The sequence below is a fragment of the Amphiura filiformis genome, chromosome 15 (assembly GCF_039555335.1).
Source record: "Amphiura filiformis chromosome 15, Afil_fr2py, whole genome shotgun sequence".
NCBI classification, from domain to species: domain Eukaryota; kingdom Metazoa; phylum Echinodermata; class Ophiuroidea; order Amphilepidida; family Amphiuridae; genus Amphiura; species Amphiura filiformis.
In genome coordinates, this window is record NC_092642.1 from 43,728,435 (window position 1) to 43,747,056 (window position 18,622).

At 39.8% G+C, this 18,622-nt stretch overlaps 1 protein-coding gene across 1 annotated transcript in view; it reads right to left on the reverse strand.

Moving 5' to 3' along the window:
* Positions 1–2,675: 2,675 nt before the first annotated feature.
* LOC140172004 (sacsin-like) overlaps positions 2,676–18,622 on the reverse strand; it is a 29,327-nt gene continuing 13,380 nt past the window's right edge. Inside the window, 9 exon segments of the mRNA XM_072195351.1 lie at positions 2,676–7,351; positions 7,515–8,304; positions 8,585–9,378; positions 9,381–10,225; positions 10,228–14,610; positions 14,613–16,190; positions 16,193–16,700; positions 16,804–17,102; positions 17,802–18,060. Coding sequence (XP_072051452.1) covers positions 4,100–7,351; positions 7,515–8,304; positions 8,585–9,378; positions 9,381–10,225; positions 10,228–14,610; positions 14,613–16,190; positions 16,193–16,700; positions 16,804–17,102; positions 17,802–18,060 — 12,708 coding nt within the window. The 3' untranslated portion in view covers positions 2,676–4,099.

Below are 18,622 nucleotides of genomic sequence, written 5' to 3' on the forward strand. Positions count from 1 at the left end.
CAATTTGTCTTTTCTAGACAAAAACCTGTTGACAGTACACTATGAGATAATTCCCTTATGCTTATTATGGATTTTTATTTAATATACAGTCATTAAGTGTACAGCTTCATTATATACCGTAAAACGGGGTGAATCGGGACAGTTTGGGCATGGCTTTAATTGTATTTTTTTCTTTGTAGCTTCAATTGCCACAGTCATTGGTACATTTTATGTCCACACATGAGATCTACATACTGGTAATGTTAGATTGAGTGGATTTCAAGTGCTTTACCTCTTTTTTTTAAAAAGTGATTGTCCCGATTCACCCGAGTTTGGGGTGAATCGGGACAGCAGAGTAAATAGTATTTGATGAAGGTTTGAATTAGTTTTTGTACCCTTTATCCCCACAAATGAGGTGAATTGGGACATTAAACAAGTATTTAAATACTTCTCTAATAATTTAGAACAATTTAACAACAATTGATGTCATGTTTACTGCCATAACTTGGATGTTCTTTGGTACCCTCAACTGGACTGTACTTGTTACGGTAAAAAAGTAATAAAACTTTTGACCTTCACATTTCATGTTAAAACTTAAGTTTTCATTGTTCTTTTCTTATCACTACTTACATAAGGTAATACTACAGTGTTTCTTACCAAATAAATACTGCATTTCTCCCTAGACATTTAAAAAAAATACCGATAATCATGTGTCATTTTTAAAGGAAAAAATAACGAGCGAGCTGTGACTTTCAGTCTAAAATGGACAACTTGCACATATTGCAGACAACTGTTAAATGTTCTTGCTACTTGTATGTGATTTTCCATCAATAACAATTATCATGTACCGTACATACAGCCTAAAGCAAAACAACCTTTGGCCAAACACATTATGGGCAATTTAGCAATACCATACTGGTACCAACTTGCAACCAGTGCCATTAAAAACAACTCACGAATGATTTCTATCAGTCCAACAAATTGAACATTGGCAAACATTTTCCAACTCTAACAGCAATATTCAAAGCATAATTAACTCAATAATTACTGGAACTTCAGGATAAGACTAACAACATTATAGTTCGAATGGTTGTCCTCCAAAACTTTTTTGGGTTTTAAGGGTGGGTGGCTTTCAAATTTGTTTTTCTAATTTTCTAATTCTAAGTCAAATTATAGAGCTACCCAATGACCTGTGCCCAATGAAGGTACAAATAGGTCTGTTTTACCAATACATATCTTAATACAAGTTATACCATTAAAGATACAAACAAATTAATAACAATATTTTAAAAACAAAGTACGTATTTATTTAAAACCTGAAAATCTTTTCAAAATATTATTTCTGGAATTCTGAAAATTAGGTGTGGTAAAATTTTGTACCGGGACAGTAAAAACTCACTTCCTGTTTTTAAAATTAGTGGTGGGTGGTACCGGGTAGAGGACAACTAACTATTACAGGCTTAAGGTGATGCCACATAGAGAATAATCCAAACTTAATACCATTAAAGCTACAGTACATTGTGTCCCAATTCACCCCGTTCTCAAAAGTTCAAATCTGAAAAGTACAAAAATCAACAAAATTAAAATTTTCTTTGGACTAACCAAATTTTCACTTTTACAGCACATGTATGACACTTTTTTTTTGTCCCTGTGCATTTCCAGCTCATTTCCTCCAATGGTTCCACTGGGAGGGATAAAGTTCTGACCACATCATTTTTTTTGAGCAATTGGAGGAAATTTTCATTTTAGTGTCCTGGGCTCCATATTCCCTGTATCACATGTGCAAAGCCACCATTCTGATACTGACAGTCCATTTTTTTAACATGGGAAGAGAAACACACAAAACAATCAATTAGGTTTGAAAAATTTGGTGTCAAAAAACTTTTTGTGTTTTGTCCCGATTCACCCCGGTGTCCCGATTCACCCCGTTTTACGGTACTTAATTTTTTACTTGTACAGAATCCTTCTCAAACTCAGTACTGCAAAATTTACCTGGCTTATATTTAGCTATTTATATATTTACAACAATGTATTTATTATACAACATTGTATGACTTTTACAAAAGTTGTGCAAAATCCTTCACAAATGCATTACTCCAAACTATTCTAAATCAAATTAAACTGTACGGGTGGATATTAATACATAGTGGTAGATAAAATGAATAAAGAGTTTAATTTCGCTCACTTGGAATATTTTCAGTAGTTTGACGTCACATGATGTCATTAGTGAGGAATATCCAGCTTTTATCACAGCATCACCATCTGCTGAAGACGCTAGTCAAAATGGTGAAAACGTTCCAGGTGAGCGAAAAATAGTATAGTGTCAAAGTTAAATTCTTTAGTCAAATTAACATGGCTAATAGCTATTTCCAAATAGTATTACAGGTACATCATTGAAACTTCTCATAGGTCTAGGCCTATGCATCAGAGAATACGTATTAATAATAAAGCACTTATGACCTTCTTGCATTCAATTATTATATTTTACAACTTTTTGCATATCCATATCACATGATTAACTTTTTACACATGCCATCCTTGCTCAAACAACGAATGAATAATAACATTATTTGTTTCTTTTATCTAGTTTATACTTGAAAACTAACATAAAATACTCATTATTTAATAATTCACTTAGTATCTCTAAACTAAACTATTACCACATAATTTTTACAGTAGCAATTTTGTATTGTAGCATATTTACAAAGCTTACCCAGTAACAAAGGGAACTCACCAGGTTGCATTAACTAGCTGAAAGATCTATATTGATGAAGACAAAACAGTTAAATTCATTCCATATATGGAATGAATTGTACTCATTTGTCTACATCAACAGTTCTTTCAGCTTATACTTTTTTTCATACTATACATGTACACACTTTTTAGCATGGCTTGAGCATTTTTTCAGCCTGGTCCCTTCAGGACCCAAGTGTGTCTCCTCATGGAGCAACCATTTTAATAACAACATGGTCTATGAAGGCACTGATTTTACTTGAGAGTCAAAAATGTTCAAGCCAGTCAAAATTAGACATTTTTAATACATAATATTAAATAAGCTGATTATAAGATGTTATTATTATAATATCAACATGAGTAATATCATTACACTGATATGTAAAATATATGAAAAATATTTACTTGAGCATGTTCTTGGCATGATAAGTAAAGATTTTTTACCAGTTAAATTAACATAATCCTGCTGAACCACAACTACCCTAAATCCTAACAAAACACTACAGGATGGGTGCCTCCCCTTCGGTGGGTGGGTGTGCAGGCAACACATATGGTACCTCTTAAGTACCCCCAGAAGGGAGTTTATTGTTTTCCATGACAGCAAAACATGGTCCTATTTTGTAATTTTATCAAGTTATGGCCATCAGATCTTAGCCATACCTTGCAAATGTATTGGAATGATATAGTTTTTTTCTTTGCACAGCTTTGCATTTATATATATATTATAAATCTACACAAATGCAAGTGTCATATATAGCAAGTAACCAGATATATATACCGTAAACGTTCGCCTAATGGCGCTATGGACTGCCTTGACCCAGCTGGAATTTTAGACACAAGCTAAAAGTGCACTCCCATAAAAATCCCACCAGCAAATAAGGGCACATACCCTTAATTCTTGTTGGGATTTTCAGAGGAAGGAGCCCTCTATTTGTACATGAAATTTACCCCCAATGCAAAGGAGCCCATGTGCGCCATTAGGCGAACGTTTACGGTATATATACATATATATAGTACAAGACATTTCCAAGGCACTAACTTTCAAAAAAGAAAGGCCACCTTTGAAAATTATTTTATTAAAATTTTCTTTAAGAACCATTAACAATAATGAGCTACATGTCTTTGATACATATCTAAGAAAGCTACAATATTTTGAAGGCACCAATTTTCACCATTTAAAGAAAGACCATACAGGGAAAATTGTCTCATAAAAAATTTTCTTGCACAATCAGGAATTGTGACTGATTGGGCTAAATGTCTTTTGACATTAACTTTCACCTTTTAAAGGTCAAGAAGGAAATTTGTTTCATTGAATTCCTTTAACTTTGCACTTCCCTGCTTTAACATTGCGTTTCTAGTTTGCAAATGCCATTTTGCGATCAGGAAATTAATAAACATGGATCCCTATAATGTCGCGGACTAGAGTCAGGATTTGCTTTGCCTCTCTTATAGCAGCATTCACTGAGAAACCAGCATACAGTTCTTGGCTTGTTTTTGAAGTACGACTATCTGGGTAGCGTGACCTTGTGAAGTCGCATTGCATGCGGATGATATGGGAGACAGACTCTTCTAGCTCATTAGCTTTGTCTTGTGCAATGGTTGGATGTCCAACCACGTCCCTAACCAATAGACGCAAGTCGTTGGTTCTCAGATTTGGTTCTCCATTCTGACTGTATCTTGCAGCAATGAGAGCTTTTTCTACAACTTGTTGAATCATAAAAGCTGCCCAAGCCAGATTTGTGTCTTGATGTTGGTCAATTGTTTGGAGATCCTCTTCAGCTTGCTGGTACCAGAGACGTCCGTTCCTTGGATCAGGTCTTTCTCGGCTGTATGTGGGTGGTACAAACGAGTCTTGGCTTCTTTCAGATCGGTTCCTTCTGTAGTATTGTTCTTGATATCTTCTTGCCTCTTCTCCCTCTCTATTGATATCATCATTCCAGCGGCGATATTGCCGTGCATATGACATTGTCACGCCAGTACGTTGTATTTCAGCTGTTAAAAACTGGAAAGCTGCATTTGCTAGGTCTTGCTGCTCCATGTTCTTATCCGGATGCCACTGTCTGTATAACCGCCGCACCATTTCTCGTCTTTCCCTTTCAGGTAGTGTTGCTGCTACCTGTATAGAGTTCCTTATAGAATTCTGAGCCTCTTGTACATTCTCTTGGAGACCTCCATCTGCTTCAGGGGGGAAAGCTCTGTCAGGAACATCGGCAGATGCTACTAGAGCAGATTGAGCAGGTAGTTGTGGACGACGGAATTTGTACAGAAGAGCTACACTGACTACAATTGGTTCGTTGGTGCCAATGTCTATCTTGTACCTTCGTCGCAAGTCCTGTGCCTCATTTCCATCAGGAGACACCAATGGCAACCTCTCTAGTATTTCAACAAAAATCAGTTCATCATCATCACCACCATCTTCAAGTTGATCTTCTGCTGCAACTGCTAGTGTTTCTGCCAATGGATCAAGATTAACATCTTCTTCCAAAGCTCGTCTGTACACTGCCGGCTCGCCAGGTCTGAACAGATTATTCATATTGTCCACTAGCAAGTGCCGGATGTCCAAAGGAACAATAAGTCCAGGGCGTGCCATGTCAGGTTGAATAGCACCACATTTAGCATCATCATATTCAGGGATAGTATAGTCATATGTGAGTATTTGGTTCATTCCGTCCACAGTTGCACAAGCCAACACTGCTGATAGTTCCTGCATGCGTTCAGAGCATAGTATTTGCTCACAACATTTGTTCATCATTTCTGCTACTTTTTGCACTGCACATACATTGCAATGGATATGATCCCCATGTTCCAGATACAGGCAAAACCTATCAGGCTCTTCCTGTTGCATAAGAAATGCACGCCGTGAGGTCTTTCTTACCATGATTTCCTTTCCAGTTGTATCAAAAAATCCCATCTTCAAGTTAGAAAAGCATTTGAAGCTTAAGTTTTGCTGAAGTCTGGTAATCTTCTGCCTCAGTCCATCATTTAGTGTCATACCATTATTTTGATGCTGCACTAGTCGCTGCATAACTCGCTGCATTTCTACTGAAGTAATCAATTTCTTCACATGCTGTAAATATTGACAATCATCCTCTGCTTCGCATTCTTGATTGGTATCAAGTGGTTTCTCCCACATTTTATTTTTCAAATCCTGTGGTCTGAGTTCTTCTGGAAGCAGTTCAATTAGTTTAGATTCATTCTCCATAACGAGTCCACATTGCTTCAATGGAACAATGAACCTGATCTCAGCAGAAGTCAACTCCAAAGTTGCTATGTCATCAGTATTGGCATAGTGCAAGTTAGTTGAAAGCATCAAGAAATCATGAGGTGTAGGCAGGTATAACTCTGTAACTGAATGTTGAACTGGAGCAGGTGTATGTTGCAAAAGTTCAAACAGAAGAAGCACTGCAGCGTGTGATGTCTTTCTCTCTGGAGGAGACATTACATTGTCAATACATTCTTGACGTATATCATGAAGAACATGTGCTAACTGATCAAATGTGGCCCTATTAGTTGTTCCAAGAAGTGTGAACAGAAGATCATATGGCCCAAATTCTCTTGGTGCTTCATACATGTAAGGTTCTAGGTTTTGCTTGATATGATCATCTATCTTCTTGACCATCTGACTTGCCCTTATAAGTACAAGACCTTGATCAACCAGGCAGATTGGTGTACTCGCCAATCGCCGTTTGATTTCATCACTGTTCTTCTTCAGATGTTGATGTAAGTATGTGTACACGCTCTCCATGATTGATTGGAACTTCTTTCTAACTTTTGGAGGTACAGTGTCTTCCTCACTGATGCAGTTTCTTTCTGCCATTTTGTCACAAATGTTTTGGGTATGACTCAAAACCTTGTCTAGAGTTGCTGACATGCCAATACCTAAACATTCACGAGGTTTGATTTTTCTGTACTTCTTTACATATGGATTAAAAATCTTAAACTCGTATCTTGGAATAGCCCAACGTGGTACAAGCTTGGCCACAGACCATACAAGATCTCTGTGATCTTCAGATACTGAACCATGGTATGCAATGAATCTTGTAGTGTTGTTTGGGGGCAGGTGGATCTCTTGGAGTTCCTTACCAACTGGTACAGATGGTATGAACTTGATATGAGCAATGCTAGCTAAGAAATCCTCATGTTTGAGATCATCATTTAGACTGTCTGCTATGTTGAGTTCTTCACAGAGTACACTTGCTTTGGAGACAAGGATGGAAACCTCTTTATCCGTCAAGAGTCCCATGGATGTTGCTTGCTCTATTTCACGTGCAAATCCTGCAAAGAGAGCTTGTGTGACGTTGGTGTGCAACCCTACCTTAGAGAGGAAATTTCGCCATTCCCAATTCTGACTAAATTGTGGTGGCAGGAGTCTGTGCTGGAGTCTTTCACTATCTTTCATGATGTCAAATACACGGTTGTTTGGGTCAAAGAAGTGCTTAGCGCAGTGAAGATTTCCTTGGTCATCTTGGATGAAAGCAGTTGTTCTGACAGCATCCAGAAGTCTGTTCTTCAAACCAGCATCAGTAACATGCTGCAAAACACTGTCTCTGATATGCAGAATATATTTCAGCTTACTATCTATGGCCAGGACATGAAAGTTCGGAGAACATATTGGATATATTTTCTGCTCTACTGATGTGAGTTATTTTCAATGTTTCATGCAACAGAAGCAGTTCCTTATGCCCTTTCAAGAAGAGACACTTGGCAGCTGTCATCCATAGATTCTGTTGGCAATGTGGCAGCCCGGGATGTGGCCCATCAGGTATCGGTATGTGGCAATGATCATAGTTACTGATACTGACCAGTTCCTTATCTGTGGTTGCAAATATTGGAAGCCCCTTCAGCATCTGGATTTCTTCTTGTGTGAATTTGGTGCATGTTTCTTGAAAATACTTCAGGAGAATTGCTGCATCATCCGCTGAAAGCTTCCACTGTGTCAGTTTAGCCTGTTCCATGTAGTGGAAGACTCTAAGAACTTGTGCTTGGTTTGTTGGTACAACCAGGACTGATTCAAGTAAGTCTGTCATCCTTGATGAATAAACCATGTGCGTGCCATATGTTGCACTTATTTTATTCACATTAACCTCAGGGCATTGGGCTTTCCTTAGAACTTTCATGATTTTCTCTCGATTTTCTGTGTCGCTAAATTTGTCAAGAAACAGGACGGTGTTAGCTAGGCATGGTGGGACTAGAGTACCTTGACATGTGGGAATGATTGGCCAATCTCTCAAAACCTCCAGGCATTCTTTAGGTCCATCTTTCCCTTCAATTGACAGGATAAATTGCCATAGACATCTAACCCATTCTTCCTCTGGATGACCATCAGTCCCTGGTGTCCATTGAATGTGCTGATTGATACCTCTCCAAGCTTCTGGAAGATGCGTACCAATGTGTGTTGATAGTTCATACATATTGAAGTTTTTCAGAAGACCACTTTTGAAAACTTGGTCTCTGAACTTCTCCTCGTGGGCATCGCAATTTTGTGAACTACCACATTTGTCAGCTTCCTTTCTGCCTTTTTCTCTTTGTTTAGCCTCTTGCGTGTCAATCCAATCTTGCAAATCACTGACAAGATCTTTGTGTATGAACAAGCTTGGCAAATTAGGAAGGACATCTAAGTGTTTGGTCAAGTAGGCTCCAGTGGTTGAAGTGAAGACATCAAGGCTACAGTCACTTGTCAAGCATAGTGGAATGCCTTTCAGTGCACTTACACTTTCTGTATCCTGAAGACAATACTTCAATACAGTATGGCAATTTTTTCGATTTTGAATGCAGAATCTTCTACCTTGCAAGGTACAGGAAATTCTGATGTACCGGCAAGTCCTCCAAGATGTTGCAGAACAGGTTGTGAGGACACACAAGCAGCTTCTACATCTGCATTCTTAAATGCACAGTACACTCCTGTTGAGGATGACAACAATTTGAATCCTGTTGCAAGAAGAAATGCTTGCGTAAGGTAGTGCAGTCTTCATCTTGGCGACTATTGTGGCGTACCCCATAAGTTGTAGTTGATACGTGTACAGCCAAGTTGTCAAAGAAAGCTCCACTGGAAGTTGAAGTTGGATGATACCACTCAACACTCCTGTTGTTTCCATTTGCTCGTTTCACAGGAAGGACTTCCATGTTGTTTTGTGCAATGTATTTCATAGTTTCTTTTGCCAGAAGAGGCCATTCCTTCTCAGAAGAATGTATGTTCATTGGAAACAGCTTATCATAGTCACGCTGATATGAGTCATGCTTGTCTTGGAAATCATCTACTTCAGGATCTAGTAGTATCCTCCCAGCTCTTTCTATGAGGTATGCATAAGCAGGTGCAATCACATGCATAACCAAGAGCCGATTCCACTTGTGTATCAAGCCTCCAGCATTTGCATCACTGTACTCCTCTCCTTTAACCAAGTGTCGTCTAGAGGTATCTAAAAGAAAACACCCATTCACATGGACTGGTAACCCTGTGTAAATCTGAAGTGGTAGGAAACAGAACGCTTTGTATTTTTTACTTGATGAGTTGCATGACATTCGACTTTGCCCATCAGAATGTTGAATGGGTTGCTGTACTTGCATCAATGCTGCTGCTCCTCCTCGCGGTAGATGCGTCTTTGTTCTCATCTGGTTGACCTCCTCAAAGTTGGCATAGTTATGAAGTCCAATTGTCTGTGACACTAACCAATTCTCTCTTTCTTTTCACGACTATCTTTGATTTCCATCTTATAGACTTTATGCAGTGGAGGGATCTCTGTAACAAGCTTGTTTTTGTGAGTCTGCAAATGCTTTGATAACTCTTTCCGCATTGCCTCTTCTTCTATATCAATGGATGCCTCAATGGTGTATCCTGGAATGAATTCTCCTGTAGTTCTATCTATCTTTGAGAAAGAAATCTTCTTGATGTGATTCAAGAAAAGAAGTGACTCCCCTGCAACTGCCTCAAAGGCTTTCAGTAGCTCCTCTGCTTTGCTGTTAGTGTATGACTTTGTTGATATTGCAGATTCTCCTGCCATTTTGCTTGATCTGAGTGGAAATCTAAACATGGTTGCTCCTTGTAGTTGAAACTTGTCACCTAGATAGCCTTTCATCATATCCGGAAACTTTGCATTGCAACCATCTGCACCTTCTACTGTGTACAACATGCCTGGGTGTTCTCTTGTTGCTTCAGGAACATACTTAATTTGAGGATCAAAGATACAGAGATGTTCATTGTTAGTTACAAATGTTGGGCAATCTGTCAGATGGTATGTTGCATTGAAACCAATGCCAAAGCGTCCAGTAGTTGTTGCATCTGTTAACTTTCCTCCAACCCCAACTCTTTGAATACCTTCCAGATCTGCAGGTGAGAATGTACTATTGTTATACACGCATAGTGCAGGGAGCGTATGGATGTCTGTCCAAGAGTTTCCAACAAGACTGGTTGAACAATGCTGTCGTGGGTCATACACAAAATGAAGTTCTGTAGCTCCAGCATCATCAGCATTTTGCAGCAGTTCTTTGAAAACGTCTGGAATATGATCATATTGCGGAGGATGCCTCTCAAGCGACTTGTCAGTTCTTCTGATTGCCCAAATGGACTTTGAAATCCACTTCGTGTTGAACAGCTTTGTAGTTTAAGTTGCCTACATGTCTTGATTCCAAGCTTCTCCACTTGGTCCCTTATGATATCTTTGTGTGTGTAAGTAAGCTCTTCATCTTCTTTTTCCCAAGGAATGTCATTGTATGTGACCTCTGATGTTTGTTTCAGCATACCATTCCTGTCAGGAATCCAGATTTCACTTCGATAATCATCAATGCTCGGTTCTTCTACCAAAGCTGATAGTACATCTTTCACAACAGATATGTCATTGGTTGAAAGTTGTCTGTCTTCATATTCTTCCTTTAGTGATCTAAGAACCTTGATGAAGTCTCTGACTCCAAAATATTCACGTAACCCACACACTTGAAAAAGGTTACTGAAGGGGTATAGCTCACGGGGAAGTGTGAACAGGTATTTGCCACTTTGGCGTTGATGTCTCAATGCTACTTGGTCACACTTCAGGAATCTGTTTTCCACAAGAACAAAGGGTAAGTCCTTCAGTTCGTCAATAAACTCTTGAGCATTATTAGATGTTTCACTTGTGCATAAGATATTGCTGAGAAAGCTGTATATGCCCTTACACATCTTTGTTATTTCTTGTTCTACCTTTTCCAGAGGCGTATCAATTACAAAACGCAGTTGTTTGATCACATCTTCTACATGTACATCCTTCTGTTGAATGCCCAGAAATATCAGTATTCTATCTGTTAGTGCATCTTTCCCCAGACAATCCTCATCCAGCACTGGTTGTATAGAGCCTATGATGAGAACATGTTTAGCTTCAAAGAGCTTTGATGCTGATAAGTGGGCAGATTCACATGGATACCAATCTAGTGGATAATCTGCTGGTTTGCCGAGTACTGGAAGAAATGGAGCATTCCACAAACGTGCCTTCAAGTCTGCGGATGGTAGGTCTTTCTTCTCAAGTTTGCTATCCATACATTGTAACAATACTATGGTCCTCTTAACCATTTCTTCTTTTGCCAGGTACAAGCAATTTTCTTGAAGTTTTTCTGCTACATCACATATATCTTTCCATGATAGATCATTTGTGGCCATACCTAGCTGTTCCAAAGAAAGAAGACGTTCTTCTCGTTGATACTCATCACCAAAGGGAAATCTTTCATCATCTTGGTCAAACAAGCAGCCAATTGGTTTTCCAGGGTGAACCAATTCTCCAGGCTTGACAAGATCATTTCCACTTGAAGATACTGGAATGCAATCACATTCCTTGAGGTTCTGATCATATTGAGTTTGTTTTTCTGATCCAAAGCGAAGATCAAGAAGATGCAATATGATTTTGTTGCAATGCTTTGGCTGAATGGTGATGTCCAGACCGTTGTTCATGGCAGGAAAGAAAACTTCTGTCAGAAATCTTGAGAAATCATATGTATTCTTCTGAATGATATTGTTGGCATCAACTTTACACATGCTCTTCATCACACTTTCTTCAATTTGCACCCATTTCTTCTCAGGAGCATATTTTCCATTGAGTATGGTTATGACAGCATCGTGAACATCCTGCTTGATCAAAGAATCCTCCACAAAGAAGCAATCAGGTATTCCTACCCATTTGTTGCCATTGAAGATTACTTTTGGAGGTTGCTGAGCATTAATAAGTTGCTTGTAAAATGCTTCCACAATGGGCTGGAAATCACTCTCTACCACATCCCACTGTGGCCAAAGTGTCTGAAACTGCCTTGCATCAAGGAAGTCTTCATCTTGAAGTTTCTGCAAGTCCTGCAACAGATTAAATAGTGCTTTTATCAGCACTTCTTCCATGAGATAGACATTCCACCTGGTCTCAAATTCCCCGTCTCTCTTTACACCAGCAGCAGATGAAGCCTTACTCCAAAGATGACGTCGATTTGGTTGAAGAAGGAAGTTCCCATTGATGTGAAATGGTAGTCCTGTTGAGACAGTAAGAGGAAGGTAAGTGAAAGCACTACCCAGAGTCTGGCTGTAGTGGTTGCTATTAAAAGAGATAGGCATGCGGCTACCTATTCCAGTGCCAGTTTCCAGCTGTACTGCTACCCCACCACATGGCAAGATCCCAGCTTTTCTACCTTTCGGTGAAGTTGCCATTTTCAGGGCATTGCCAGTTGTCATACATGAGCTTACTGCAAAGAATGTGTCCTTTTTACCTGTACTTTTCGCTCTTTGAAACTTCTCTGTTACCTTCAGCACGTATGTTGACTCTGGAACAGAAAGAGTGTCATTCTTCAGTTTTTCTGCTGTTTTTCGAAGTATTTGTCTTTGTGCGACTGAGTCCTCTTGATTTTCAATGAAGCGTCCAGACAGGGTCTTCTCACAAGTCACACATATATCAAGAAGTGTTTCATACTCATCCGTTGGAGTCCTATCTGCCTTCAATGTTTGCACCTGAACATGTGTCACATTCTGTGTAAACAATAGCAGTGATGATGCCGATTCTTTGAGTGACTTTACCATCTGGTCCATCTGATCTTTGGAATTGTAGATGGCCTCGGAAAGATACTCATGAGAGGTGCTTCTTGCTTCTCTTTGTGTTCTCAAGGGAAGACGAAACAGTGTGTTTTTATATCCATGTGTTGATGGTGACAGATCGCAACCAAAAATGCCCTGAAATGGCTTGAACTGATTCGGGTACGTCCTGAGTGTAGCGCGATGTCTTTCCTTCATTATGTCAAGTTTAAGCCCTGGCCTACCTGCATCAACACGATCACCAAGATGATTTGTTCGAGGATCAAAAATCATGAAGAATGGACCACTTACAAAGCTTGGTACATCTGTAATGTGATACACTGATGTGAATCCAAGCCCAAATCGCCCAATTTTGTCCAAGTGCTCTTTCTTGCTGGCAGCTGCTATACTGCATATGTTGGCAACATCTTTGTCTGTGAATACAGCATTGTTGTATACCCATAACGCTGGTCCATGGCACATTTCCATTCCTTCATTCAGTAGTTTGCTGTTACAATCCTTGTTTTCCCTCCAATCAATCAAGAATCTGACTTCAGTGGCACCAGCATCATCTGCATTTTGTATGAGCTCTTTGAAGATGTCTAGTCCTTCTTTGTACATCTCCAGGTTACGTTTGATGGCATTGACAGTACTCTGGTGAGGACCTTCTACCTCATACCCCAAATCAACAGCTTCTAATGGTGCAACTTGATGACTCATTGGATGCATCCCTAGTCGTTTTGCAGTGGCATTAGGGACCATCTCATGTACAATAGATTTGCCACAATCATCTTGGTTGTACACTTGTAGGAGACGTTCTTCATCTGCCACATCAACATACATACACTCTGATGAATGAACCATCTTCAATCCAATCCCTTTCTCTCCTTGTAGCTCTCTACATGGAACAAGTACATCAGTAATGGGCGCATCAGGAGTGGCAAAGGCTACAATACTACTCAAGATATCACAGACCAACCGTAGGTCATTCCCTTTCTCAACCTCATCAACCTTCATGCTGCTACTCAGATATTTCTGCTGAATACACCTTAGTACTTCATGCAAACCATCTTTGTCAAACTGTTCCTGAACACCCAGCATCCTGTACAGTCTTTTGAATTGGTGTAGAGTTGGTGGGATCACATACAGGTAAGGAACTAGATGAACACTCATGTTACCTTTGTTAAAAGCAACCTTGTCTGCAGTCGTAAATCCAGTGCCATGCCACACAAGTGATGTAGTGGCTGTGAAGATCTTCCTATTTTCAAAATGTTTCTCTGGTGCTTGATTTAGGAAGCCATAGATGTCTTCAACAATTCTTGTCATTTCCTGGTGATTGGCATTAATCACATTTTTCAAATGCTCTACCACATCTTTCATTGTGTTGTATTTGTCTGCATTCAGGACATCACTCCAATTGAAGTAGCTTGCAAATGTTCCTGGGACTTGCTGTACTTTGACAAGAGGTTTCACAGAACCAAGCAAATTGGCATGCTTAAGGAAGGCAACATCTTCTGGACAGTGAAGTATGTTAGAAGATCCTCTCCATGCAAGAGATGTTGGATATAAATTTGGTCTGACTGCTTCACATGGAACCCAACAACGGTCTTGTAGAAATTTACCCAGCTCTTTCTCTATGTTGTTGCGAGATACTTTGACATCAAGCAACTGTGAGTTTTCTGTGATATGGATAAGTAAAGCTGTTGCCACTTCTGTATCACGAGAATCTGGTAACAAGACTGCAATCTCCAGAATCTCTTGAGCTGTTACTGAAGACTCTTCTCTCATTCCAACTCTCTTTAAAAGGGAGAGCAATGTGTCTTCTGCATAGTGACTGACTGGAAATACATGCCGGCCTTTGAAAAGCCTCTTCATGCGCTCATTATCAGGGGAAATAGTTCTGCAGGGCTCTTCAAACCTGAACTTGTGGGTACAAAGCTGATGGTCTGAATGAGTTCATGATATTCTCGATATTCAAGCAGCCAGCCCATGACGTTTTGACTTTCTTGAGAACTGTAGAAGTTTTGCTTGATGTCTTTTAGGATTTCTTTGATTAGGTCTGCTTTGGAAATCCTCACTGCACCAAGGCTGACTGCAAGGATATCGCCGTCATCCTTCTCAACCAAATATCGTCTTCTCAAACGCTTTGCAGGGATGTCATAGAAACTAGCTGGTACCATAGTTTTGCACTGGGAAATGGATACATATTTACCATCTGTACTATGAAAAATAGGCAGTTGTGAAAGAAGATTCTTGAAATTGCCTGGAATTACACCTTTTGAGAAAAGGTGACGAATGTCATCTCTGAGGCCATTGGAACATGTTTCAATGTTATTGATGGCATGTTGACTCCACCAAGCTTCAAGAACTGTGGCAACCCCATTTAAATCTGGCGGCAAGATGACTTTGTCAATATATGGATGTTGCGTGATGAAGTCTGGAAGGTTGCCTCGGATCACGACTATACCAAGGGTCTCAAGATATCTCCCCACTGACTCAGTGATTGAGAGGTCTTGCCCTGAAGAAGACATCACTTTGCTGTATATCAGAGTGTTTTTCTTGAGTCTTGCCAAGCGCCTGTGTCCATCACATTTCTTCAATGGAATAAGTGGAAAGTTAAGGAGCTTGGTTATCATGTTGGGTGCTTGACTAAGTTGACTTGCTATCCACTTCCAGAAAGTTTCCAACCAAACAATATCAGGCTGCTGTTGAGCACCTGCAGTATCTCCAGGAATCCACTTGATGATAGCATCTCGCCCTGGCATCCAGTCTCTTGGTAGTGCCTCTGCAAGCACTTTGGGGACTTCGTCATGGGTAAGACGTTTCAGTTGGGTGTTATTCTGAGCGTCCTTTAGGATTTCAGGCAGATCATCTGCTGCAAATCTTGATGCCATATTGGGAAAGATATCTCTTGGAATCTGTGCAGTTGAGATGTAGACAGTTGGTGCATTTGCATTGGAAAAGTTGGTAAAGCTTCCATCTGACAGTGGCAGTAGGTGGATATTTTCCAGATCCTTCAATTTCCCATCCTTCAATATGTACTGCAAAAGTTTCATCTTCTCTGCACGATTCATCCATTGAAGTGGGTCTCCTCTGATTGCCTTTCTGACCACCTCTGGTGTGATGCTCTGTGTTTGAATTTCTCCACATTTCAATGCTTCCATCACATGATCCGGGATCTTACCAGCTGGTACATGAAATCCCTTTCGTTCCATTACTCTGTGCACCAGTTCATCTTGATTCGCTTCAATGTATACATCAGATGGTTCTAGCCATGATTGGGTACCATTGTTAGAAGAGAAGATGACATTCTTTTCCTTGATACACTGTAGGAAAGTTTTCACTCCAACTATCCAGTTCTTTTTCAAAGCTGACACCCTTGGCCATGCTGCGTAAACTGCTTCTGCTGATGTTCCGTCTCTAATTGCAGCCTCGATCAGTTTCTCTATCAGTTGAACATATGCTTCAGGAAAACTTCATTCACCAGGAGTTGGTTCCATTCTGCATGCAGGCACTACTTTTCAACTTCAGGCCACTCAATTCTTTGACGATCATTTGTAAGGCCAAAGTACCCATGCACATGAATAGGCAAACCTGACAGGATAGTCTGGTTGTCTGGCAATGGAAGGAAGCAAAATGAACGACCCATGGTCTGTTCTCTGCTGTCATCTATATGCAAGGATACACCTACCCAAGGTAGAAGATTCAACTCCTTATCATGCATTAGCTCTTGAAGCTCAGGAGACACACCATCTACCTTTAATGTGTTTACACTCAAATATCTGCTGCATGTAGTTTCAGCTCTTTGTTCGTCTGTCGTAGTGATGTTCATATTGCATGACATGCTGGTACTTCTCAAATTATCTGCTGCTTCCAGGAATGCCTCTCGTTTTGATTGAAGTGAAGGATGGTCACCCCCAGGCCCGGTACATTCTGATGCTGTGACTATAAACAGCAATGTTGCATCCTCATCTGCACTGTTCTTTTGATAAAATGAGATTTTCTCTACACTTTTGAGGAACAAAGGGGAAATCTGTGCATCTGCTTTGAATGACTCAAACAACCTGTGGACCTTATCATCATTCCACTCTGTAGTGCAAAGTTGGGATTTCATATTTGCATTTCTCAGGGGGAAAACGAAAAATGGTGCCTTCAAATTTCTTTTGTTCAAAGTTATCTCTTGAACAATTGAACAATGGATGAATGTAAGGCCTAATTTGGTCAGTAAATTTGTCATGAGTGTCGAGGTTAAGTAGAAAGCTTAAACCTGCTCTTCCTTCATATGTTCTATGCTTTGAAGGGTCAGTATGTACATCATCTATGAAGTGCTTGGCGTGTGGATCTAGAAATCCAATCTGGTCTCCGCTTAAGACACTGGGGACATCTGGAAAGAAAAAAAAAGGAAACATACATAATCAGAAATATCTTGGGAAGATTGTTTAAGTTTGACCTTGCAGGTGCCTGTATGTGGTGTCCGGCTGGAAATGGAATGGATCATTTAACTTCATAGGATAAAATAAAAGTGAAGCGCATTTAAAGTATTATTCAGATTTCCTTATACAAATTAAGCGTACTGCTAGCCGTCCAGCGCGTATTATTTTGCAGAAGGTCCAATGCACACGCTGGACGTCGCGCACATATACACAATGGTTTTAAAGCTGTCAAAGGAACCTTGGAAAAGAGTATAATAGTTAATGAACTATGTATCGTCCAACTAAACCTTAAACACAAAGGCAAAGATATTTCAGGCACCTTCTCGCGATTCTGTAGACAAATTCAGAGTGTTGTATTAAACAAGTCAACCTTGGGTCGAATCACCAGTCATGTCAACGGAAACAGCACATTAGGTCTGAAGGGTCTTTAGTCCAAAAAAGGATTAGGTTAATGGGTTGCATTACATAATTGTTGATAGACAACACTCGGCACATGGACGGACACACATGATGGCATAAGGTCTGTTCCTTTGGATGACCAAATAAAAAAAACTAAAAAAAAACCCCAAAAAAGTGGCTGTAACTATCCAATCAAAAACAGAGCATTTTCCTTCAACAGAATGAGGCAATATTCAAAAATCTCAACTCACCTGTAAGATGGTACACAGATATGAAGCCCATGCCAAATCGTCCAATTTTTGTGCGATCATCACGTTTGCCACTCCTCTGTGGGTTTTGGATGTTGTTCCAATCCTGTTCTTGAAATATAGCATCATTGTAGACAAATATGCTAGGACCATTGAAATCACGTAGTGACTCGGACCACATCTTTTCAGTGGGATAATGTGTTTTGTCATAAAGAAAGATGACCTCTTTGGCTCCCGCATCATCAGCATTCTGTACTTGCTCCTGTGTAGACATAAAAGTTTTTTTCAAAATCTCAAGACATATCACATATACTTGCTGGGAGAGGTCAACCAAAATAATCTAGAAACATCTATAATATTTTAGAATAAGGAAACTAAGATAACTTCTTTTATAGACGAATCCAATTACACGCATTCCTGCTCCTGAATGGCAGCCATTAGCCGCGATGGGTACCCATCCCACCTAAAATGTGGGATGATGCAGCCTTGAAGGGTATTATAAACTGCATTCTATCACCCGTGTAACACGTAGACAAAAGAATCTAACATCAAATTTTAAGCGGGTTTAATCCACCCAATTGGGTACTCACAACACCTGTTTGGTGCATGCGGTACCCAAATGGCCAACCAAATTCTGACCATGACTTGGCTCGTTGGATTCGTCTATAGACCCAGTATCATTTTGTACACATTTGACACTGCACCAAATCTACAACAAAAGGTATGCAAAATTTAAAGAGATTTGTGTTTTGAGGTATTTTTATACACATTCAACAACTGCAGTTTTCAAGGCACATTTTTAAGGGCATTCTGAGTTCTATCAA